At 36.6% G+C, this 27,124-nt stretch overlaps 2 protein-coding genes across 2 annotated transcripts in view; both read left to right on the forward strand.

The window, feature by feature from the left end:
- mgat4b (alpha-1,3-mannosyl-glycoprotein 4-beta-N-acetylglucosaminyltransferase B) overlaps positions 1-19,864 on the forward strand; it is a 154,696-nt gene extending 134,832 nt beyond the window's left edge. The window contains exons 11-15 of the mRNA XM_073854046.1: positions 305-500; positions 10,101-10,179; positions 13,550-13,637; positions 16,557-16,669; positions 18,847-19,864. Of these exons, the coding sequence (XP_073710147.1) occupies positions 305-500; positions 10,101-10,179; positions 13,550-13,637; positions 16,557-16,669; positions 18,847-18,870 (500 nt within the window). The 3' untranslated portion in view covers positions 18,871-19,864. The remainder of the gene's footprint in view (positions 1-304; positions 501-10,100; positions 10,180-13,549; positions 13,638-16,556; positions 16,670-18,846) is intronic.
- Positions 19,865-22,287: 2,423 nt separating this feature from the next.
- canx (calnexin) overlaps positions 22,288-27,124 on the forward strand; it is a 29,236-nt gene continuing 24,399 nt past the window's right edge. The window contains exon 1 of the mRNA XM_073854045.1: positions 22,288-22,444. The gene's annotated coding sequence lies outside the window, so the exon portion shown is untranslated. The remainder of the gene's footprint in view (positions 22,445-27,124) is intronic.

A 27,124-nucleotide genomic window follows, 5' to 3' on the forward strand; every position in this document is an offset into this window, starting at 1 on the left:
GTACTAATATGCTCTCTTTTACAAATGTTCACCACCACAGAAACAGCTTTTGTGTTTTTTTGAGAGTGTAGTTTTAAGTTTTAGATTTGTAATCCTATATTTCAGGCATTTCTATCCAAAGCAACGAAGTAAGGAACACAATGAATCAATACATTTTAGGAGACAATAATATAAAAGCCACTTTGAATGTGACATTAGAAATATCAAAAGCTGATATCTGTTCATTTGGATAAAACCGAGAGGTTTCTGTAGTTGAAGTGACATTCAGACGATTTCACATTCGGTTGATCCTTTTTGTTTCATCAGGATAAGGACTTTGGAAAGCAGACACTACATAAAGGCCATGCGAACCCTTTAGCCGAGGTCACCACCAGTCTGAAAACATATCAGCACTTCACGCTGGAGAAGGCCTACCTGGGAGAGGATTTCTTCTGGGCTTTCACGCCTGTGGCTGGGGACTTCATACGCATTCGATTCTTTACACCTGTCCGTGTAGAGAGGTACATACAGACAATATAATAATTCAGTTGTCCAGGAATTAAACCAATGAGCGGGGCCAGACGGAATCTGCTGACTTTTTTTTCTTTTTTTTTAAATCTGCGGAATTCTGCGGAATAATTTTAAATGTTTTCGAAAGATATTAGAGAATTTAAGCTATAAATCTCGCTCACAAATGCAATGAGAGAGACTATGTATGTGTGCTTGTTGTCAATGAAGGGTTACTGGTCACAAACACGCTCAAGCGCGGAGTATGTGTGCTTGTCAATGACGGGCATTAAATCTGCAGAGTTTCAACCCGGCGCAATGATAATTTTCACGTTTAACGCCATGTTGTTTAAATAGCAAATGCATTTGCGCCCCAATTTTGCACCCATGGGCATTCTGGTCTGAAAACGAGGTGTGTTCAGTTGCATTGTTGGCGCGTTGCTATTTTTAAGCAAACTAAAATGGACTACGCCATTGACCAACAAAAACCTATGTTTTTTTTTGTTATTTAAAGAGTGCGATCAATACATTTACAGCAATAAAAAGCCTGCTAGTTGTTCTTCTATGACTGAAACAAAAAAGGCTTTTAAAGGATTTAATAAAAAAATAACAATTTTAATAAAAATGAAAACACATTTTTTAACATTATTCTTAAACTGGTGGTCGTCTTCCTTTGCTTAGTTTTTCAGTTGACAAAGTCTGTCATTTAAATAGGGATTAGACATAGCACCAGCACAACTGGCTTTTAAAGGGGATGAGAGCTGAGACTCTCATTGGTTTATTGCACGTTACGCCCAAAACACACCCATTACTCATTAGGAAAAATATGAACAACCCTTTTCGACCCCTGCGCTCGGCGCACAAACCGTTTTCCCGTCATTAAATTAGCAAAAGTGGCATCGGACACGCCCATTTAGATCGTGTGCCATGCGCTTTAGACAATGCGCTTAGATCAGTAAAATATGTCCCGTTTATGTCTTTCTTTGTTCATTCAAAAATAAATTACATTTTTTGAGTAAAACATTCCAGGTAATTCTCCATATAGTGGACCTCAACAGTTTACAGTTTCAATGCAGCTTCAAAAGACTCTAAACCAGGGGTCTCAAACTCAAACTGGCTTGGGGCCATTTTTAAGACAGACAGTTCATCGGGGGGCCGCAGAGCTATTTTAACGTTCAAAAAGTACAATGTTTCTGTAAATGTCATGTTTAATTTCTATTATTTAATGTATAATAATACTTGAAAATATATAAGCAATGGTTTTATCTTTTTAATATACATAATTTTATAAAAGTAGCCTAAGTAAATCTTTTCTTAATCTTATCTTAACTAAGACCTATTAAAACCTTGCACTAAACTAACAAATTTAATTCCTGTATACATTTATAAACTATTATAAAAATTACCACCAGTAAGTGTTTCTGTTTTGATTTATTTTGGATTGTTTTCAGTCATAGTATTGACTTCATTATGTTCTTTATTATTTCAGTTTTCATAAATTTTCTATTATATGTGGGAAAATATTAATAATTGAAAGTGATCCCATAACTTTTGAATTAGTCCATGTTATATAAGATATATTGGACGGTAAAAATAATAGTACTGCTCTATGTGTAATTGAATAGTAAGCTACATAATAATATATTATACTTCATTTTATATAGCAGTATACATACTTTTATCTTCTTTACATTTCTCCTCATCTTTTCTCTTTTCTTAACCTGGGCACTTTGATGGCTCTTTTCTTATCTGTAGTTTAAAATGTGTTGCATTACATCTACCGCTCTGCCTCCATATGCGGTGTTTCCATTAGATGCTGTGACGTGAGGTGAACTAAGCCCACCGCAGCTCGATCTTCTCTGAGTAACAGCTGATATCCACCTAGAAGTAACAAATCTTCTCTGGACAAACACTACAAAGTCCCGACCAGATTAACTGATCGCATGGTGACAATGATATGATTGACGCGAGGTTCAGTTGAGGAATTAAAATTCGATCACGCATTCAGTGATCCTCGACATCACGGAGCGTGCGGTTCATGGCTGCGTAGCAACCGGTGACGCGACCCACGCCCCAGAGCGCAAATTCCGCTCTCGAGCACGTTGGAAAGTAATGCTTTGACTCGTTTTAACGCGTTGTTAGACGCGACATGTGAACGAACACTTGAACGTTTAAATAAAAAATCAAACGAATATAAAAAAAGTGAATAAAAATCTTTCTGCGGGCCAGATGATTTTATATTTTTGAAAGTTGACGCGGGCCGCAGAGAGGGGGAGGGCGGGCCGCAAATGGCCCGCGGGCCGGGAGTTTGAGACCACTGCTCTAAACAATCCCAACCGAAGCATATGGGTCTTATCTAGCAAAACAATTATACTTTTCACCAAAATGTAAAAAATAAGTAGTTGACCACAACATCTTGTCTTCCTCTAGCATTGTGATCCGCCAGTGTGACCTTACGTATTTGCAATCACATTGAAAGGTCATGCATTATGTATGGGAAACTACCACTTCATTGTTTACAAGTGTGGAAAAAGAGGACAGTTTCAACGTCGTTGTATGTGAATTGATACACCTTAATGTCTTTATGTTAGTTTATTAGTTTAAAATGGTCCACAAGTGTGCGTTTCACATATGAAACGTGTGACCTTTTGACAGAATTAAGTAATACGTAAGGTTGCGCATCACATGGCTAGTGCAAGATAAAAAGTTGTGGTTTAAAAGTGCTTTTTTGTGAAAATGACGATTGTTTTGCTAGATAAGACCCTTATGTCTCGGTTGGGATTGTTTCTTTGAACTGCATTGAAACTGTAAACTGTTGAGGTCCACTATATGAAGAAAAATCCTGGAATGTTTTACTCAAAAAATTTAATTTATTTTTGATTGAACAAAGAAAGACATAAATGACATGACATGGGGGTGAGTAAATTATAATTTTTCTCCACAGCAATGCCATAGAAGAACCATTATTGTTTCTTTGAAGAACATTTGAGTTAAAGGTTCTTTATGAACCATTCAGCCAAAAATGGTTACCTTTATTTTTAAGAGTGAATGGAGCTAGAGAGTTTTTGTGTTATGGTGCTGACTCATGTGGTCTTCAGCTGTGGTACTGAATGGGGTAATACATCAGTCATAGTGAGCTGCAGTCATTTTTAACCCTAATGGAAAGTTCATGCATATTTCAGACTTAATTGAGAGCTAATAGTGCTCAGACTGAATAGAAGCGTTTGATGATCGCTCATCGACTGCATTCATGATACAGTTTAACAAGCACAGGTGTCCATTAACATTACAGCAGCTTTATACATGTAATTATAGAAAAAAAACATCTGTTTCATCCACACACAAGCTCAAAAGTTTATTGCATCGACTACAATTAACTCCAAATGATTGCACCCTTGGTAAATATGAGCAAAGAAGGCTTTGAAAGTAAATCTGCATTTTTGTTTTATTAGATTTTTTTCAATTCACAAAAAATCCAGTGTTTCTTTGAAATAATACAGTTGAAAGTGGGGGGGAAATCACATTATGAACAAATTATGAAACCTTTTTCTCCAATTAACTATACATTAATCCTTTTTGCAGTTACAAAGGTTAATTCTATTAAATCAAGTTTATTTATACACTGCAAAAAATTATTTTCAAGAAAACATTTTTTTAGTATTTTTGTCTTGTTTACAGTAAAAATATCAAAAAATGTTTAAATTAAGATGCTTTTTCTTGATGAGCAAAACGACCCAAGAAAATAAGTCTAGTTTTTAGACCAACAATATCAAATTTAAGTGATTTGGTGCATAAAGCAAGCAAAAAAATCTGCCAATGGGGTAAGCAAATTTTTCTTAAATTTTTCTTGAATTTAGTGTTTAAAGAGTAACTAAACCCTAAACCAACTTTTTTTAGTTAATGATCTGTAAGAATGGGGTTTTATTAGTGCTGTTCATTGATTTTAGTAAGTTTTTTGACATTTGGATATAAAGTGTTTTAATACTACAATATATGGTGTAAAAACGTCTGAGTGCTGCCCTCTTCAGGTTGAACGGTGGCTACTGCAGTTGAATTTTCCTATTGGATGTTGGGTCCAAAAAATGACTCGTGACGTAAGCAGGTTCAAGCTCACCACGCCCTTGTTACGATCTCACCACACACTCGGTACGAGCTTAGTTCGTCCTCTCTATCTCCGTTGGGATCTGCCCACTTTTCTTGCATTTTTCAAATATTGCCGGTGGGTGGAGTCAGGCTCTGACCAGGGGTTTAGTTACGCTTTAAGAAAAATGTTCAAGATTTTTTGCTTAACCCATTGGCAGATTCTTTTGCTTTTTTTATGCACAATATCAGTTAAATTTGATATTTACTAGACTTATTTCCTTGGATCGTTTTGCTCATCAAGAAAAAGCATCTTAATTTAAGAATTTTTAGATATTTTTTACTGAAAACAAGACAAAAATACTAAGAATTTTTTTCTTGAAAATAATTTTTTGCACTGTATAGCGCTTTTCACAATTGTTTAACTCTTTCACCACCATTTGCGAGTTAAGTTATATTGTCAACTAAGAAAAAACATTTCCTAGCCAATGACGCTTTCCTGGTGAGTTTTTATGGTAATCTGTTATTCCGCTGTTATCCACTAGATGCCGCTCTTACCCAATTTATAAAAAACTGAAGCAAAAACTAATTTAATTAATTTTAAACATGTTTTGAACATCGTTCTGAATTGAATCTCTAACAAAAATCCTTTTGCTCAAAATGTAGTATTTTTGAAGAAATTTTTTTTTGTTTGAAGGCAGAGGGTCTGCTTTTTTATTTGCTATATTTGTAGGTTTATATATTTATAGATTTTTTTCTGGAAGGCATTTTGTGAAACTTTTTGTGAAAAATCACAAAAAAATGCTGGCTTGGAAGGAGTTCATTCTTTTAAAGCAGCTTTACATTAATAAACACAAAGCACGAGTACAGTGGCTAAGATTAAACCGTACTTGCGTAGTATTAATGTAACAAGTTATGCCAATGTCAGCTGACTCCCTAGGGGTTGAAAAAACTCCTAGGAGAAAAAAAACAACTTAAAGGGGAAAAGTCCTATGGAAAAAAAACAAAGAGAAAAATCTTCTGGAAGGCAAGTAAATCAGTGGTGTGATGAGATTTACAGCATTAGGAGCTGGGTCTGTAAGTCTTAAGGTGCATTCACACCAGCCGCAGTAGGGGTGGCAAAAACGTGCTATTTGCACGTAGTTGGACGCTTGAACATTTGAGCTTACTCGCTTCATTCGCGTGAAATTCTAGTCATTCGAGACATTCACGTGGAAATTTGCTTGCTTCTGCGACTCCGCTGAGACTCCGCCCGCTTCCTGTAATGACTTCACTACTACAGCAAGGTCCTGATTGGTTAACGCGGCGCGGAAATCTGACGAAGTTCATATTTTTCAGTCTGCGTGTTTCCCGTGGCAACTGACTTAACATGTAAATCACTCGTGCTTACGCCTCTACCGCGTCTGGTGTGAACACTGCATTAGAGTCCTCGGGTTCGAGGACAAAACAAGGAAAGAGAAACTAAATTTTATTAGCATAGGGGCCGCTCACATGTAATGCAAGTGTCATACAGTATTTGTGTTGGCAACACTGCTCCTTGGACTGTGCATGTGCTTGTGTGTCGAAAAAACACGCACCACTCTGCCTCTGGTTGGCCAACGATAGAAATTAACGATGGAAAACTTTTATTGTCACTAGCAGCATTTATTGTCAGTAACGCCGTTATAACCGGGTAACAGTCATTCGTTTGATTACTCAATACTGGAAAAAGCTACATCGTTAGTAACGCTGTTTATTTATGACGCTGTTATTCCCATCACTGGTCAAGACAAATGAATGATTTTTCCTTTGTCCGTTGTTTGATTAACAGACAGCACACGTTTACTTTGAGAGGAAGTGCACGGATCCAATAGGCTAGCCTACTATGCATTTAATTTCTGCTTACATTTAACTTAAGACATAGACTGTGTTTATAAACATAATTACAACATTTGAAGATAGTTTTGCATAAATATGCGCAAGATAACACTGTTCCCGTTCACTCTTATGAGGCTCAAACAGATGCATGTGCATGAAAGATGCTTGCTCACTTGTGATTGGGTTAATGAACATGACCCCGCGTGATCTACGCCCGTGGACCTTATAAAGTTAGAAAGCACCAGAGATCATTCCTCTATACAGAATCTCTCCAGATCCTTCATACAGTATTTTCCAGGACTCTTTTTTTATGGGGTGAGCTCTGGGGACCTTGATTTTATGCTCAGTGACCCATTTCTGCGATTAATGTAATGTTTGTTTTGGATTAATGTTCCGGTGGAACATCTATTATAAGATTTTTGGAGAGGAAATCAGATTTTGAGTTACTATCTGCTGGTTTTTGATAGAATCCTTGATGCCGTATCTCTGAACAAAATGTATTGGGGTCTCAATCATAAAATGAGGCTGGAAACATGCACACATCATTTCCCACACAAAGGTTGTGACCTATAAAAACAAACTTGATGGGAGAATGTGAGCACATGTAAGTAAACTATGAGCCATGCGAGAGACAAAGGGATGGGGGTTGCTGACACAGATGGTGAACTGAATCAGATTAAAGAAAGTAGCCTACGTATTGATGCCACATATCATATGTTAGATCCACGTTACCATAAAGATTAAATCCAGCAGTGTTATTTAAGAGTAATGATTTTTACATACGCCTTGTAAAATCCAACTCCAATCTTAAATCTAAATTTATTTTAAATATTTAATCAGCGCTGTCTCACCATCATATTGTCCACTACGGGAGGTAGATATGCTCTCGGACAATTGTTACTCTCTACGTATGTCCATCTTATCAGTTCTAACTATACTGCCCTACAAAGCCAAAGTGCAGTAACTACGCATTTAGTCAAAATTGAGTTAAGGGTTGAAATGGGCTTTTTGAGATCTGAAACGTGTATGTGCCAAAATTGCAGTAACATACGTCAAAACTTTAAGGGCATTTTTCTCGGTTTCAGCGTTTGGGTTACTGCACTTAGCCTTTGTAGGGCAGTATAATGGTGTTTGTAACAAAACCGGCATGAAGACACGTGTTTGCCTTTTTTTCAAATTTTATTTCGGATAGAGTAACAATTCATGCTGTGATTTTGGCAAGGTGTTAAGAGGGATCTGACAGGGGAGATTGTGAGTGGTGGTGAGAGATGCGCTCGTCTCATCCGCTGCACGTGACAAAAGTTTGGCTATCAGAAAAGAAAGGAGAGGGAGGAGAGAAAAAGAAACCAAAACACTCGCACAGTATCTTTTGCATAGGGGCCAGGATGGTACTACGCCCGTGTTTGTTGCACATCAAAACTATATTCTTTGGTATTGAATAATTAAGTGAATTTGGCCTTTGTGTTTGAGCTTTCCCTCCCACTTTCAATTGTTTTCAATTAAATGTTTTACTGTACTTCAAAGATTTTTTAATCATTTTTACATAAAAGGTCAAAAGGACAAACAATGCAGATTTATATTCATAGCCGATAATTTGACTGTATGAGGGGCTCAGGTTTTTATTTTATTGCATTTAGCTTAATTCTTTTAAAAAAGAAGTGCTATGCACAGGACATTCACAAAAGAGGCGGGTTGATTTATGAGGTTTTACCGACAGTTTGAGGATCCAGTGGAGTTATGTGGTTTAGTCACTTTAAATACCTAAATACAAAGACAGACATAAAGAGTGGCCAATAGTAATGATTAAAGCAACACTATGTAGTTTCCATGTAAAATGACTTACAGCTCCCCCATGTGGTTGAAAAGCGCAACAGTGCCTGGCATCAGACACTCTTCTGCAGGCAGTGGGAGGGGCGGGGCTGTGTGCTCTACCCTCCACCGCCACTTTCAGAGTGTGCTTGTAGCAGCTAGGAGGCTGCTCAGGTTGCAGCAACAGTACAATTTGTCAAGTTAAAAGTTGTTCTATCACTGAAATAATTTTAGAGACATTATTTAAATGTAAAAAAACTACATAGTGTTGCTTTAATTAATATACAGTGGCCCCACTTAACTCTTTCCCCGCCATTGACGAGTTATCTCGTCAATTAAGAAAAAAATGGAGGATTTTTACGGCAATCCATATTTTATCTATTATTCACCAGGTGGTGCTCTTATGGGTGTTTCACACACTACACGGCAATCGTGAGTGTCTAATTCATTTTCAATAGGATACGTGCAGAAAACAGCAAAACTGAGGCGGTTACAGTGGTGAAGCGGAGCCTTGCTCGTGCACCCAAAATCCTGCCCCTTCCACAGAAACATATTTGCACTAAAAAATGCTGCACAAAACACTTCCACTAAACAAGAAAAGCTGTGTGAAACACCTTGTAAAACAATAAAGCATTTCGTTAGCCTCATAGCATAATTGCTAAAGTAATTTTGTGGTCAAATTGTGATATCTACCTACTTTAACTGTCCTTCCACTGCTGCTGCATCATCCTGCCTTTCTGCCTTTCTGTCCTTAGCCAAGCACAAGACTTATTAGAATCCAAAAACATCTGCCTTAGCATAACAATGTGATTTCTAAATATTGTGTTTTTTCATGTTTTCCAAAAACATTGAAATATGACTTGAAATATGCTATGAGGCTAACGACTTATGGATCCAAAAGCAGTAAATATTCTGTGTATGTTTTGATCATCATTCTGAATGTGATCTCTAATAAAAGTCATTCACAAAAATGCAGTTATCTTAGCTTTTTTATTTTTTAAAGACCTACCCATATTTGTGAGGTGAGAAAAAGACAACAAATGAAGAGATGATGTTGTTTGAAAGCAGAGGGTCTGTTCTTTCATTTAACTGGACTGGAAAACAGGATACAATTCAAAACGATACCAGGCAGAACAAAAAGCACAAGGACTTTAAATAGGGGCAAATAATGAGGGAAACAGGTGACAACAATAAAGACAACACTAAAAAAATGATTCATTCAATTTACTACATTTTTTTAAGTTAAGTTGTTGAAATCAATTTATTTAAGCTACATTTAAACAAAAAAAAATTAGAAAAACAAAAAACTTTTGTTTCAATGTAGCTTAAATAAATTGATTTCAACCACTTACCTTAAAAAATGAGTAAATTGAATTAATAATTTTTCAGTGAAGGGAGCGGGGTAAAAGTGACTAGACAAAACACGTGGTCCAATACAAACAATAATGAGACCACATCTTCCCAAACAAAACATTGTACTGTCAGAACCCTGCCATAATGAACTAGATACTAAACAAGGTTCTGACAGGATCCTGACAAATATAAGATGTCATTGGGCCCTTTTTTAATGTGGATGGTGTGCATATGAATAATTTGCGTGACAACTATGACTACTTACTGTAAATTGGTTGTAAATCATCATCCATCTATCTTTTACCGATAGCTAATGAATTCAGCTTTAATTTTTTTACTTCTTTAAGTCTTTAAATATATCTGAGGGTGCGTCTATAAACTAAAGGAAATAACATTTATATGCAGTTCAGTTCTTTAGTTTTGAAATGTTTGTTCAGTGTTGACAAGAATAATGTTTTTGTGTGTGTGTGTGTGTGTGTGTGTGTGTGTGTGTGTGTGTGTGTGTGTGTGTGCAGGTATTTCTTCCGCAGTGGAAACATCGAGCACCCTGGAGACAAGCTTTTCAACACAACAGTGGAGGTTCTTCCATTCGATGTGAGTTTCTGTCATGACGTGCAGATAAACACTGAGTGTGTTTGTAGGAGGATCTTTACTGTTTGAGTGTAAAGTTCCCACTGGGCTTTACTGCAGCCTCTTTAAACGAATGAAGCTCCAGCATTCAACCTCAATTCTTCAGTCGCTGGTGAAAATATACTTCCAGTCGCAAACAGTCTTTGGCAGAATTCCTTTTAAAGTGTCGGGAGCCGGCACCAGTTTTCAATGTGAAATTGTCAAGAATGTCGTAGCTCGTAGATATGAATCACTGCTGTTCAGTTTTATTTGTAGGACTTGTTGATTTCAAGAAGAGCGGCTTGTGGTTCAGCCAGTATTTGAAAACCTGAAGTCTGGCAAAAACTACCTGCGTAAAGTCTGGTCCAATTATCAAGTTATTTTAGCCAAGAATCACCCATTCAGAGACAATAAGACGGACACGTTTTAACAGGCGGGTAAATCTGAAATCAGTAATGCAACGATTACAGACAAATGTGGAGAAAAACTCATTCTTTTAAAGGCATGGTAAGCGCAAACGACAGATCCAAACCTACACTGTAAAAAAATTCTGTAGAAATTACAATGTTATTGCAGCTGGGTTGCCGGTAATTTACCGTAGATTTAAATTTATGTTATTTACTGGCAAGAATTTGTTAAAAGTTAAATAAATTTTAAATATTAACAAGTCTTTATCTTTACAGAATAAAACTATACAATAACAGCCTCATGCAAAGCATTGTGGGAAACAGAAGTCATCATCAACCTTTTTCTGTTTTTTGCTTCAGATTTTGTTTCCCAGAATGTTTTGCTTGATGTTGTTTTTTTAGTTTTACTCTATAAAGACAAAGACTTGTAAATGTTTAATCTTCATTTAACTTTGAACAAAATGTTGCCAATTAAAAACACAAATTTAAATCTACGGTAAACCACCGGCAACCCAGAGGCAAATTCTACAAATTTTTTTTACAGTGTAGCTTACGCTTATGCTACAAACAGTTGTGTTTAACCTGCTTTAAATGTTGATGTTAAATCCACTTTTTGTATTATATATCATTGATCTACAGTCCATACACAGTATTTACTTCAATTACACCAGAATTAAATTACAGGAAAAATAAGAGTAATCCCTTACTTTACTTTTTACGGAAAAGGTAATTCAATTACAGCAACTAATTACTTACACTGTAAAAAATTAGCTGTAATTATGCAGGTGGTTGCCAGTAACTTACTGTAAAAGATAAAGACTGAAAATCATGTTCATTTAACTTTAAACAAACTGTTGCCAGTAAATAACATAAATGTAAAATCTACAGTAAGTTACTGGCAGCTAGTTGCCCAGTAATACTGTAATTTCTACAGATTTTTTTACAGTGTAGTAACTAGTTACACCTAACATGGTGTATGTATTATTTCTTTCTGTCAGTTTTGGTTTAGAGTGTCACAAAAATAACTGAGGGAAAAGAACGGATTGGTTTTGTTCTGTCTCGCCGCATTTTGTCGCACCATCACTCATGAAAAACCTCAAAAGTGAGAATTTGAGAAAAGTAGGATGAAAGTGAAATAAGCAGTGGAGATAAAGATATACTTATGTTTTATGAGCTAATGGAAGTGTACTGACACGCAGTAATAAAATCTGACCTGCTGTGTGTGCGGTCCGCACGGAGGAAATATTTTCCCCCGAGGGTGAGCAGCGGAGGGGCGGCGCTGTGATTTAAGATTACAGCCGGAAACAGACGCTCACAGCAAGATTAATAGTAGGATTTTCTAAGAGCGAGAGCTCGGCTCTTCTTTAATATCGCTTATTCTCCCCGTTGCCATTGTCTTCTCCTCCCTTCTGAATTGTTATCTCTCTATTTTTGCCTCATTTTCTCCTTTGTAAAGCTCCCTTTAGGCATTTTTGCCAGATAGACAAAATTAGCAGTGTACGCCTCGGGGGCAAAAGTATCTGTGCTTAGTTTTACCGCTATTGGTGCAGTTTGGGAAATTATAGCGGGTTACTGGAGCTTCATGTGTTGGTATCTGTCATCGCTCGGGTCACATCAGGAGGCTTTTGTCCGACAGGAACCTTGTTTCTAAAGCCAGCAGTGTCAGAAAATCACTTCTGGGCCATTATTCAACCCCTGGAGATGATTTTCGGGGACATTATTTACCGTCGTAAAGACAAATGCGTCATCCATTTGAGTCAATTAATTGAAATCAATGCTGAACAATTCCAGCTGTTACCTATAAAATCCAATCAACATTAAATATAAAAGTGGCTGTAAATAATTCACAATATTTCATAAACACATTAAATGCTCCGCTAGAACACATTTTAATAATTAAACACATAATTGCCGGTCCCTGTGTTACTTTCTGCATCTCTTCACTGTCTGTGCTCTGTCACAGTATATTTACATGTAATCGCTGTATCATAATATGATATTATATTATGTGTCATAAATAAATAAATAATATATGTTAAACAATAAAGAATACATAGCTAATATTTTTAGTATTAGTTTTAAAAATATATTTTTGCATGGTTACCAGAAATGTGCACAATTTCAGCCTATGGTTGCCAGTAGGGCTGGGAAAAGATTAATCGCGATTATTCGCATACAAAATAAAAGTGATTTTTGGCATAATATATGAGTGTGTGCTGTGTGTAATTATTATGTAGATATAAATACACACACATTCATGTAAGTATTTAAGAAACATTTACATGTGTATATATATTTATTTATATTTTTATATATTCTAGCTAGCATGAAGGTAAAGCTAATCTTACATTATAGTGATGACGCTGGTAGTGGCGATTCTCTCAGACCAATCAGTGATCGACAGAGTTTACGTGTCACGTTTTGGTATCAGCTCGGGTCACTTGGAACCCCAACCGAGGTGGTACTAAAAAAAAAGTAAAGGGTACTACGTACTGCACCCAATGGAAAAGCCCCCATAAGTATAAGCTGACCCTACCTAAACCAAAACGTGTGTATTAGGACCTTTTTAATATGTGGTCCAGTGAGAACTTTTGTATCTTTATTTCCGACAGTGCACTTATAATGATAGTCTAAAAAGTAAATTGATTTATGATGACACTGTTTGTGTCATTGCATTTTTTTGCCTTTATAAACGTTTAGGTGAGTTGCTTTTGTGAACTGAGAAGAGAGTATTTAATCCAGACTATTCCTTTAAAGCGATGTTTAAAGTATATGCATGGTTTTATTTTTTTGTTAAGTGTTTTATTGGAATTAACTCTACAAGCAAATTTTAGGAGCGATGCTTGTAGAAAGGGGAGCAGATGTTCCTCCGTCTGAAGAACAGATGAGAGATATAACAGTAGCTGAAAGACAGGATTGTGATATGTGCTCGTTTCTCTTTTTATCAGAATATTCAGTCTGAGAAAGAAGCATTAAAAGAGGGACGAGAGAAGACACCAAAGTACCAGCGCACAGAAGACGGCTTTATCAGAATAGGTGAGCAGATGCAGCTCTGAGCTTCGTGCTAAATATAGCGCCATCATTCAGCCCTTAAATAATGACTCTGTGCTTTTATGAGGCATGTGAGAGCAGATAAAGAAAGCTGACTTTTGGCTTGGTTCACACAGCAGCAGCTTTCAGCCATCGGTCCTGTTTGGTAATAGACGTTATTCACAGCATTCATATGAATAGAAAAGGACTTGAATTTGGATAATCGTTCGTGTTCAGTATTCAAGCTGCTACTGTGCGTGAACAGCACAATTCAATAATGCCACCTTTTACTGTTGTCAATACCAAACACTGATGCAGGGCTTATGTACGGACTGATGGTTGATGGCTGCTTTGTGTTGTACTGGTTGTTATAGTTTACTGTCTGTTTCACTTAATGATGTAGAATTGATCTGTCATGTTTTATCATGTGAGTCTACTAAAATGGCCTCGATCCACTGAGAGGAAACCAGTGCCACCCACTTCTGAAGCTGATACATGAGACGATACACAACAAAAATTGAACTCATGGGAATAGATATTCACTGTTCAAGCCTAAATTAACATTGATGCAACTTCTGTATCTCATACTGTATTCCAGTCATTTACTGCACTGAACATACAAAAGCAAGCAGTGAAAGCTTGTAAACCATTTCAATTAATCAACTATCAGTCATTTCACCCTACTGTCATGCATTCTGTACTTTTCTTGATGTTTTAGAGGAAAATGCAAACACACACACACACACATATATGAGCAAAAGTTTATTTATTTTTGTTTATTTACATGCATACAGCGAAGAAAATAAGTATTTGACACACATCATTTTTATCAGTGAGGGGATTTCTAAGTGGGTTAGCCATCAAGCCAAATATTGAATTCATACAAAGAAATCAGAACATTTAAGTATACAAGTTGAGTCATAATAAATAAAGTGAAATGACACAGGGAATAAGTATTAAACACATGAACTGAACAAGGTGCAAAATGGCATAGAAAGCCAGGAGATCACCTGAAATCTGTCAGTATTGAGAGAGAAACCTGCCCCCTATCAGTACTAATTGATATCAGCTGCTTTACTCCTAATTGATGTCCTATAAAGACTTTTCATTACTCAGGAGGCACACAGGAAAGACTTCATGATGGGTAAAAGCAAAGAATTCTCTCAAAATCTTCGTAATCTTATCATTGAATGGGGGAATTCAGCATTTCCAGAATGCTGAATGTTCCTGTGAGCACTGTGGGGGCCATTATCTGGAAATGGAAAGAGCATCACTTCACCATAAACCAACCAAAATCAGGTGCTCCACGTAAGATCCCTGTCCGAGGAGTCCAAAGAATAATCAGGAGAGCCAAGAACCACTCGTGCAAAACTTCAGGAAGACCTTGCATCAGCAGGTACTGTTGTTTCAAAGAAAACTATAAGCAATGCACTGAACCGCCATGGCATCCATGCACGCTCACCACGCAAGACTCCATTGCTGAACAAAAAGCATGTTGAGGCTCAGTTAAAGTTTGCGAAAGAGCATTCGGAGAAGCCTGTGGATTACTGGGAGACTATTGTATGGTCAGATGAAAGCTTTTTGGCAGTCATTCTACACAACATGTTTGGAGAAGAAATGGCACTGCCCACCACCCCAATAACACCATACCAACAGTTAAGATTGGGGGTGGAAGCATCATGGTTTGGGGCTGCTTTCCAGCAAGAGGTACTGGCAGACTTCATATTATTGAAGGAACCTTCAAGATTTAAAGACCATTTGTGTGGAAGAATGGGCCAGAATCACTTCTGCAGCAATGCAGACGACTGATCTCTCCATACAAGAGGCGTCTCGAAGCTGTAATCACCAACAAAGACTTTTCTACAAAGTATTAAATAAAGTGTGCTCAATACTTATTCCCTGTGTCATTTCACTTTATTTATTATGACTCAACTTGTATACTTAAAGGAACAGTATGTAAGAAATTTATATCAATTAATCATAACATGGCCCTGATATGTCACTAGACATTAAGAAGTCATGTTCATTTCAAATACTTATATCACTGACAACAGTGGTCTGGCCAGGATATTGTCATTTAAAAAGTGGAGTTGCAGCCCTCAACTGATGTTTATGTTGTCATGTTGTGTATTGGCCACCAGTTGTGAGATTGCAGTACCAGTTTTAGCCACAAGTTTTGTGATTGCAGTACCAGTTTTGGCCACTATCCTACCTACTGTTTCTTTAAATGTTCTGATTTCTTTGTATGAATTTAATATTTGGCCTCATGGCTACATCTGGTGGAAATTTTATGTCAATAGCCACTTAGAAATGCCCTTACTGATAAAAATGCCGATGTGTCAAATACTTATTTTCCCCGCTGTACATACATACATATACTGTACAATGTATATGTATTAATGTATAATGTATTAATTAAAAATTCTAGATTTGCTTTTCATAGGTATGTGTTTAAGTAAAATGATAATTTTGTTTAATTCTGTCAACTACCGACAACATTTCTGCCAGATTATAAAAAGATACAGCACAGAATCCAACTCTTTAACAGTGTAAATAAGTCAGAATGCATGAAATAACATTAGACCCCCTCTTAAGGGTTACAATATAATTTCAAAAAACATATGATGTCAATGGAAAGTCCCCAATATGATAGAAAAATGTGTGCATGCCTGCATGTTTGTTTGTATATTTAAGTGAGACATCTCACAAGTTTTAGGCTTTAGGGGCCTGCGATCATAAATTCCAGTATTTCCTCTCTTAAAGTGGTCTCACAGTGTGAAAACTAATATTTTTCACACAATTAATTAAAATATAAATACTTGGCACAGCTTTCCTCTACATCTCAATAGCCTGGTTCAGAAACTATTTTGAAAGCCAGATTCTCTGAAGAACTGAAGACGATACTGTATTCCTGTCATCCCACAGGGAAGTTTGAGAACGGTATAGCTGAGGGGGAGGTGGACGCTTCTTTCGGTCCGCTGGAGGCTCTGCGGCTCTCGGTACTGACAGATTCTCCTGTGTGGGTGATTCTCAGCGAGGTACAGTACACCCCAACCATTCACCATCTGCTACATACTCACTAGAGACCCATGACTAGTCAGCACTTATATTCACTTACTGCTATTCATTTATGAGTAAAGATGCATTTTATCTGATGTCTATTTTACTTGTTACCAAATTACTAGGGCTGTCAAAAGATTAAACGTGATTAATTGCATACAAATAAAAGTTTGTTTTTGCATAATAAATCTGTGTGCACTGTGTGTACTATTTTGTATATATAAATACACACACATGCATGTATTTAAGAAACATTATATATATATTTAGATTTTGATATATGTGCATACACATACATAAATAATTTTTTTCTTAAATGTATACATGTATGTGTGTATTTATATATACATAATAATTAAACACAATACACACACAGATACACTCTCACCTAAAGGATATAGGAAAACCTGTTCAATTTCTCATTAATGCAATTATCTAATCAACCAATCACGTGGCAGTTGCTTCAATGCATTTAGGGGTGTGTCCTGGTCAAGACAATCTCCTGAACTCCAAACTGAATGTCAGAATGGGGGAAAAAAGGTGATTTGAGTGTGGCATGGTTGTTGGTGCCAGACGGGCCGGTCTGAGTATTTCACAGTCTGCTCAGTTACTGTGATTTTCATGCACAATCTTCTCTAGGGTTTACATAAATGGTGTGAAAATTAAAAAACATCCAGTACGAGGCAGTCCTGTGGCCGAAAATGCCTTGTTGATGTTAGAGGTCAGAAGAGAATGAGCCGACTGATTCAAGCTGATAGAAGAGCAACTTTGACTGAAATAACCACTCGGTAAAACCGAGGTATGCAGCAAAGCATTTGTGAAGCCACAACACGCACAACCTTGAGGTGGATGGGATACAACAGCAGAAGACCCCACCGGGTACCACTCATCTCCACTACAAATAGGAAAAAGAGGCTACAATTTGCACGAGCTCACCAATATTGGACAGTTGAAGACTGGAAAAATGTTGCCTGGTCTGATAAGTCTCGATTTCTGTTGAGACATTCAGATGGTAGAGTCAGAATTTGGCATAAACAGAATGAGAACATGGATCCATCATGCCTTGTTACTACTGTGCAGGCTGGAAGTGGTGGTGTAATGGTGTGAGGGATGTTTTCCTGGGACACTTTAGGCCCCTTAGTGCCAATTAGGCATCGTTTAAATGCCACAGCCTACCTGAGCATTGTTTCTGACCATGTCCATCCTTTTATGACCACCATGTACTCATCCTCTGATGGCTACTTCCAACGGGATAATGCAGCATGTCACAAAGCTTGAATCATTTCAAATTGGTTTCTTGAACATGACAATGAGTTCACTGTACTAAAATGGCCCCCACAGTCACCAGAGCTCAACCCAATAGAGCATCTTTGGGATGTGGTGGAACGGGAGCTTCGTGCTCTGGATGTGCATCTCACAAATCTCCATCAACTGCAAGATGCTATCCTATCAATATGGGCCAACATTTCTAAAGAATGCTTTCAGCACCTTGTTAAATCAATGCCACGTAGAATTAAGACAGTTCTGAAGGTAAAAGGGGGTCAAATACAGCATTAGTATGGTGTTCCTAGTGATCCTTTAGGTGAGTGTATATTATACAAACACAAACTTTTATTTTGTATGCGATTAATTGCAATTAATCTTTTGACAGCCCTAAAATGAACTACTTTCAAATTAATCTGACCTGAAGTTGTGCGCCACATCTGTGAAATCCAGTCCTGAATGAGATTTACAGCATCAAAGTTTGATTTCAAACATTAATTTCAATCTTTGACATAGACTTACTCAGTCAATATTAAAGATATCAAGGTTATTTTTTTCAAAGAATGCTCTTTGTAGGACGATTTTATGTATCGCTACAAAATGACTTTAGCTGGGTTTTTACAAGCAGGGTGTGATGTAGGCAGGCAAAACATCTTGAGAGACCGTGATGATTCATCTGATTTTGGTCAGTATGCAATCATATAGCAACGTGCTGAACATCCTGGCCACCATTTAGCAATATGCTAAAAATACACCTTAGCAACACCCTGGCAGCACCCATAGCAACAAGGCATTTGACATGGGCAGAGTCATTTTGATTGGCATGTGTTATGCATAAATTATGATGAATTAACCATATCAGCAATGCACTTGTGACTTTTTCTATTTACAGATTTTCATCAAGAAAGCCGAGTGATGGACGTTCACCAATACCTCTTGACTTCAGCGGGCTCACTGATGCAGCATGGAGTCTGTTCAGACATGAGCTCCAGCCATGAGTTTCTTTAGCTTGGTCCAATAGTGCCACTTGCTGGCGACAAGCTGTTATAGCAGGGTAAAGGATGCCAGCTATTGGCTGAACGTGAGCTGTCGCACAAAGACGAACGGCTCGTGCGGTCATAAGACGCACAGCTGAGGTTGACTGACTGACGCTGTGTTTTGTAAACTGTATTTATATGTATATATGCCCATGGGTGGGTTTATGTTATTACACTGGTGATATTGTCAGGGGCTTCCTGGACGGTTGTGCCCAACTTTGACATTCAACTAATGCTGCTTTTCAAGGACTCTCTTCTTAATTTCCTACTCCAGATACAATTTTCAAAGTTCAATTTGTGTTGGTAATTCGTTGACGAATAATTCTGTTCGGACTATTGGGAATATTGTATATTTATTGTATTTATTACGATACATTCGAAAGTACACGCGGGCAAACGTGTGGTTTTTTTTGTGCACAGGCCTAGCGTGTCATCCAAAGTCGGTCCAAATGATTAGTTATAATGAAAGAGTTCAGATTTATTGTATGTAGATTATGCTGCAAATATGTTTCTTCTGAAAAACTGAAAGTTTGCTGGAGTTTTCTTGTGATAATTAAAATACAACAAACACAAGGAAAGCCTTCAGATCATTTTTTTAAACTATATTTTTGTTATTGTCTATTTACTTTCCAACCAAATGAAGTCTGAGCATATGTTTTTATCTATCTCTCTCTAATAATGCCTTTTCTTAATGCAATTTGGCAATAGTGACGTGTGTTAGAGCTTCAAGATAAACTGAAGCAAATCTTCATGGGTATATAAATACAGAGAGAGAGAAAGAGATCCTTTCTGAAACATGTTATGTCTGTAAATCAATGCACTGGTATGTAGAGGCTGTGTTATCTCTAACTGTTCATTAAATGATACACTGTTTTATGCCTTAAAATTACTGCACGTTAGCGCAATAAACTGGACGACAGTATGTTTGAAAACACCTCGAGTTAAAGAAAAGTTTCCTACATACATTAAAAGAGAAACTGTGTGCACTAACAGGAGTGTTTTGAAAGATCACCCCTCACATCTGATCTACAATGATGCTGATAAATCTTTAATCTGTGCAGAAGAGGTTCATCTACTGTAGCTAAATTGAATAAAGTTAAAGTCTTCAGTGTGTAAATGCTGCAAAGCTGACATGCAAACTGTCCATAAAGTGTGTCCTTTATCTTTCAAAATTACACTCATTGTTTTGTTTGGTATGGATGAATCACTATTACTGTTGCTCATGCTTAAAAATATTATTATTATTATTATTATTACTATTATTTATAAATAAATATTGAGGGAGGGTCCTAATCCAAATACGATAGAATTCAATGGGTACCATCAATTGTGTGCTTACCATCATTTATCAAAATATCTTCTCTTGTGTTCATCAGAAAAAAAGACATTCCTACAGTTTACAACATGAGGATGAGAAAATGATGACATAATTTTAATTTTTGGGGAACTTTTGCGTAGGGTTAGTATATAAGCCATCAAAATGTATGTCATTTTATTTTGTAATTTAGTGTTGATGTTCCGTACAGTCCTAAATATTTAGATAGTATGAAAAACAGACCAGTTGTATATAGATACAGGGGTGCTGCTTGGATTCTGGGACCCAATATCAAAATCATACAGTAGGTTTTACTTAGCCCCCTGTGTGACCGGGCCTGTTGTGACACCCCTGTACAACAGATGCTTATTAAATGTTAATTTAATTAATAGAAGCATAATACTTTGATTTTAAATGCATGTGCAGAATCTCCAAATTATGTTCTTTCAGGTTTGTCATGTCATTTTGAAAATATGTCAGTGTTGATGTTTTCTGACTGTTGCGGTAATGAGATTTTTTAGGACAATTTTTTTTAATTATGTTACAAAAAGTGTTAAATTAAAAGTACAAGTTTTTAAATTAATGTTCCCATTTACTCCAGACTTTGTTTTTCAATGTCTGGTGGGAAAAAAAGTAAATTTAAGCAATTTTTACATTTTCATGCTTGACATTTTTAAAACCAAGTTTTCGTGAGAATCACCCAATTATTAATCGCGATTAATATATAGCAGAATAAAAGTTTACATCATATATGTAGGTTAACTGCATATAATAATTATGTATTATATAATAAATATTAGGGCTGGGCATAGATTAATCTAGATTAATCTCATACAAAATAAAAGTAATTATTTGCATAATATGAGTTTGTGCTGTGTGTAAATATTATGTATATTTAAACACACACACATACATTTATTTATATAATAGAATTTATAAAAATATAAATAAATGTATATACACATGTAAGTGTTTCTTAAATACATACATGAATGAATGCGTGTGTATTGATATATACATAATAATTACACACAGCACAAACTCATATGTTATCCAAAAATATGCACACATGCATGTATCATTTTAAGAAAATATATATTTATATATTAAGTATTTATATATAATATAAATTATATATAAATATACAAATGTATATACACATGTAATCATTTCTTAAATATATGCATGTGTGTGTATTTATCTATACAAAGTTATTATACACAGTTCACAAACATATACTGTATGATGTAAACAAAAACTTGTATTCTGCCATAGATTAATTGTGATTAATCGTTATGCATCCCTAATACACACACACACACATTTATATATTTCAAAAGACAGAAACACTGTTTACCTTTAAAGATTTACAGTATGTTGTTTTGTATTTACTTACATGTGGAAATGTACATGTAATGTTATTTAATGGTACCATGATGTATAAAGTTCTTAAGTACCTGAACATAACTCAAAAGTATGTGGGCTCTTTGGGGATAGTTTCACTATAAACCAGTTAACAAGTCTTACTCAACCAGTTTATAGCCTCCGATGGCTGATCATCTTGTCTTACTGGCCTCCAGTCAATCAGCTGATCTAAATGAGATGCTCGTTGCTAAACAAAGAACAACCGGAATGTTTAGGGTGTGTCATATTCATTAAATGCTCAGTTTCATTAACATGACAGAACCAGCAATAAATATCACACATAGTGATGTCTGTCATGCCAAAATAAATTATATTTCATTGTACACCTTGCATATCTATCTATCTATCTATCTATCTATCTATCTATCTATCTATCTATCTATCTATCTATCTATGATATTTAAAAATATTAAATACGTTTATCCATATATCTGACGTCACCATTCACTACTTCTTGTGCAGCATCCAATAAAAATCTACTTCCGCATACTCGACGGCCAATCATCGGTGTCCACGAGGTGCAGGTCGAAGGCGGGGGCTACATGCCATGACAGACGTAAAGTTTGTGCAATCATCATCTCGCAGTGTCTAAGAGGCGTGTCTATGTCGAATACAGTAGCCAATCGTGTGGGAGGCGGAGCTTCTGCTTCGGGTTCTTCGTCCACACGTGATGCGCTGGAGCTGCAGGCGGAGTGCTGCATCAGTGATCGGGGGTGAGTACACTAAATGACCAAATATCAGTTTTACTTTATATGTGTGCCTTTTCTTTGCGAATGAAATTATCTCTACCGGAGATTTAATTTTCAAACCGAGCCGTAGTTTGTGCTTTACGTGGAGTTTATTAGCGTGGAAATGTGAATATGTGCGTAGACGTGAGGGCTAGCTGACCGGGCTAAGCTAACTGATACAGGTGTCATATCAATGAAATCCGTCATTATATTAAATCAAAAATAAGTAACCACGTAACTTTTAGCAGGTTGTTGATCTTGTTATCTTTGTGTATGTTTAGTGATAAAGGGGAGGCGTTAAATGTAATCTTATCTGAGTTAGTGTTTTGGGATGCTAGTGCTGAGAGATTTCTGACTGGATTCAATGAAGTTAGTCAAACGTATTTTTATTTTTCTTCCAATAACAAAATATATCTTTCGCTTTTCCACTTACTTTATTTTATTTCTTTTTTATTTGATTCCAAATGAGATATGTTGTTTATTAGTTCAACATGTATAAATTGCATAAAAAGTGTTATTTTTTTGTTGTAACTTATGTATTATATGTTGTTATAACTGTATGCTTTGTTTACATGTATATGGATATATTAGCTTATAATTAAATTCTAATGCAATGTTGATCTCATAAAAAGACATAGTTTACATCTATACATCAGTACTCTTATATTCTATAATCTACTACATCTATATTCCTAGGCTGTACTGGCTATCTAACATGTGTTGAAATGCGTATTATCTCTTAGTTGTGTCTTTCACTTTCATTTTTGCGGGGTATAAATGAAGATTTCTGGAAATGCATAGATGTGAGAGTGGAAATAATACGGAAACACTAAACCAGCCAAACTAGAGAAGCACATGTCAGTTAAACCAGTTTTACTCACTTCCTCCCTTTCAGAAAGGAGAGATAGAGGTCGCGTAGCATTTGCATAGTCCTGGACCTTACATTAGTTTGAATAAACGAATCACATAAGACCGGAGTAATAATAATACTTACTTATTACCCTTTGGAGACTCCTCCTTCCTGTGCCGTTCCTGTAGAAGATTCCAGTAACAGAGCATGACAATGATTGTCACCCAGTTGTTGTTTATTAACGTGTAACTACATGTTTTGTGATCCGGTCACATTATTAGACCTCATCTTTGATCTTTTACAACCAAAAGTGTAAAGTTGTTTTCTTTTAGCGAAACTCTTTATTAACTCTGTTAATGAAGCTCCTTATTGTAGAAATTCGTAGTTCAACATGTTACTATCAGATAATTTTTATAGCCTGCTCGAAGGGAATTGAGTCAAGAGTTCACTGGTGCATGCTGGGAATGTTTGTGGCACCTTCCCCCATCATCTCAAGATCTGTGACAGGCGAGTGTAAAGAGGCTTAACCATGTGTTCTGATAGGGTGTGCATTCACTATTCACTGCTGCTACGTTAAAGTAACCCCCTGTTGGGTCATGCTGAGACCACCACATGTGGCTTAACCACACCGTTATAATTTCCACCGAATGGATAACAGTCATTAAACTAGCACCTTGGCTTGTATAATAAACAATTGTTATTTATGATTGGCCAGTTGTTATTGCAAAATAAACAGCAATTGGGCGAGCAGGTGTTGCAATACCCTGCAGGGGTTTATTCTGAAATAATGAACTGCTGACTGTACATTATTCTCCTGTAATATGTGACTACAACTTACTAGGGCTTGACTATGTAGCTAAAAATATTATATGGATATTTTTTAAGTGAAGCCGTCAGTTTATGCAAGTATTAAGCAATAATTGTAACAGTGCTGTAAAGTATAAAACGTATCACGTTCTTCCCAAAGTAATTAAAGGGAACATTGAAATATTTCTATTTAAATGCACCAATATCACAGTATCTTGCTGTGTATTGTATAGAAAAAGTAGTAATAGATGATATATAGCAGTGTTTGGGTTTTGTTGTTGTTGTCTTATTCAAACTGTACTGCGAGATGTCAGATCCACAGCACTTATGTCTTGTAAATAGGGATGTGCCAATATGGAAATTTACCAATTTATATTCCGAGGCTGATAATCAATATATAGGCAGATCGATTTTATTTTAAACCTTCAGAAAATTTGAATTAATCTTTTCACTTAAAATAAACTATTCATTTTTATGAGCAACTTTTTTTATATAAATAAAATCTAATATTGCCTGACAAAAAAAATCATGCATAAAGTCACAGAACAACATTACTAACATAAAATCAAAATACTAATCTAATAATAAAATGTGTAAATATGCAATAGATAAATAAAATATAATTTTTACTCAGCATGACTTTAACAAAAAGGCCAGCTAGAAATGTTCTAGGGTTGTCTGGAAGAATTGTGTTAATAAAGAGAAGTGTTTTAGCTTTCTCACACAAAAGTCTGTTTCTTTTTTCATCAATCACACTTGAAGCCGCTGAGAAGAGACGTTCGCCATCAACACCGAGAAACGGGACGTATTGCTTTTCCAAAACTGCGGTGGGGTCTCGCTCCTGAAAATGGGCGGCTCGCTTAGATATGCATTCACTTACAAAGAGCAATACAAAATGTATTACAATCCCCCCTTTATTATAACACACATAAGCATGTACATTTGAGCAGCGTGTATGCACTGTAAAAAAAAAAACACTTGCTGCACTTTCAGCTTGCATTAATTTAAATTGTATTTAACTGACTTATCAGAATATCTGAATCTTGTCTAAATTATTTGAAAACGTTGAATATTGCTTAACTTACTTTGCTGTTAAGTATAACCATAGCATGTCATATTGATCATATTTTTAAAGTGAAACTGAACATTTAATAATGTTTTGTTCTGCGCTCTATATATTACGAAATGTGTTATTTTTTGTATTGCTGTTTTTTTAAATATGATGAGGAAAATAATTGACCTGTTGTCCTACTGGAGAGGTCTGCTGTTCCTTTTTCATGTTTTCTTAAATAGTTTCCGTTTTATAGTCCCTGAACTATTTCTGCCTGCTTTTTGTGTGTCAGGTGTTTTTTAGTCGTGTGTTGGTTGTACGCCATAGGCTATACGTAGCCTGAAGTGCACCTCTGCAAAATTGTAGCAACGCGTCTGTTCTACGAGGACCACAAGCGCTGGGATTAGTCCACTAGAACCCCTCCCTTCAGCAGGGTTCCCATCGGTCCTTGAAATCCTTGAAAGTTTGTGAATCTGGGGGGGGGGTTCAAGGTCCTGGGAAGTTTTTGAAACTATACATACATCGATACAGGTCATTGAAAGTGCTTGAGTCTATTTTATGCAATAAGTTTTCTGGAAAAAAATCCATATTAATTCCTGTGTAGTGTAGGATAATATCACTAAAGTTCTAGACTTTTTAAAGGTGCAGTGTGTAAATTTTAGCGGCATCGATTGGTGAGGTTGCGACTTGCAACTAATGGCTCAGTCCACTGCTCACCCCTTGCTTTTGAAACGCATAAAGAAGCTACGGTAGCTGTCACCGGACAAACATGTCATGGTCGGAGACAACAAAAAAATTGTCCGTTAAGAGCTTCTGTAGAAAAATGGTGGCACAAAATGGCGACTTCCACGTCAGGGGACCCTCTTTGTATGTAGATAAAAACGTCTCATTCTAAGGTAATGAAAACATAACGGTTCATTTTAAAAGGTCTTTATACACCCCTGATAATATAGTTTTGTATATTATTTTGCATTTTTGCCAAGAGTTTCTTCAAAAAATTACACACTGCACCTTTAAGCACACGTGCTAAACTGTTCGCTTTAAATGCTTATATCTTCTGTATACAAGTGTGTATTCGTAGTTGTGTTTGACACATGAAAACGTCTCGGGTTACGTATGTAACTGTTGTTCCCTGGGAAGGGAATGAGACGCTGCGTCTCCCTTGCTATACTTCCTGCGTCCCTGTAACACCGTCTTTGGCAATATTTCAGATAGCGATATACTTCCTGGCTCCTGTCTTTGTCGTTAAGCCTCACCATTGGATGAATTTGATATACACATTCAGACGCACTTACTCCTGGAGGCGTCCCCAAAGTGTCACCGCAGTGACGCAGCGCAAGTTCCCTTGAAAAGGAACTGTATCAATGTATCTTAAAAGGTAACACGATGTAATCTTGCTCTCACTTGAAATGTGTCCCCACATTTAGTCCTTTATTTTGAGGGTATTGGACCTGGAAAGTCCTTAAAAGGTCTTTGAATTTGAAGTTAACCTAGGTGTGGGAACCTTGCTTCAGGTCTTCGTACTGATTTCCGCTAACAACAGTAAATAAAAGATGGGGAGGAGTGATTAACTTAAGCTGCAGCAATGGTTGCTGTCAAATACACACCAAACTGCCGCTGCTTTTTCTTTGGAGGGTTTACTGGCCAAGCCCCGCCTTCTTCGGCTGTTTTTCTGCTACGCGTAGATACTGCCTGGTGTACGCGGACGATGACGCAGAAGTATTAAAACCGACACGTAGCCTACGCCGTCGATGCTACTCTGTAGAACTTAAGCAGAACTATAATGAACCCTGTAGGAGCACGGGAACTAGGGCTGATTTTAGTACCAGGACCACCTTTTTGGGGATTTAAATTAGATCTTACTCCTGAATAGGATCAAACCAGCACAACGTGAACCACACTAGTCAACATTTGAAGTGGATCATAACCTTTCCTAAAAGTTGTCATAAAACTAATA

This window comes from Misgurnus anguillicaudatus, chromosome 16, assembly GCF_027580225.2.
Source record: "Misgurnus anguillicaudatus chromosome 16, ASM2758022v2, whole genome shotgun sequence".
NCBI classification, from domain to species: Eukaryota; Metazoa; Chordata; class Actinopteri; order Cypriniformes; family Cobitidae; genus Misgurnus; species Misgurnus anguillicaudatus.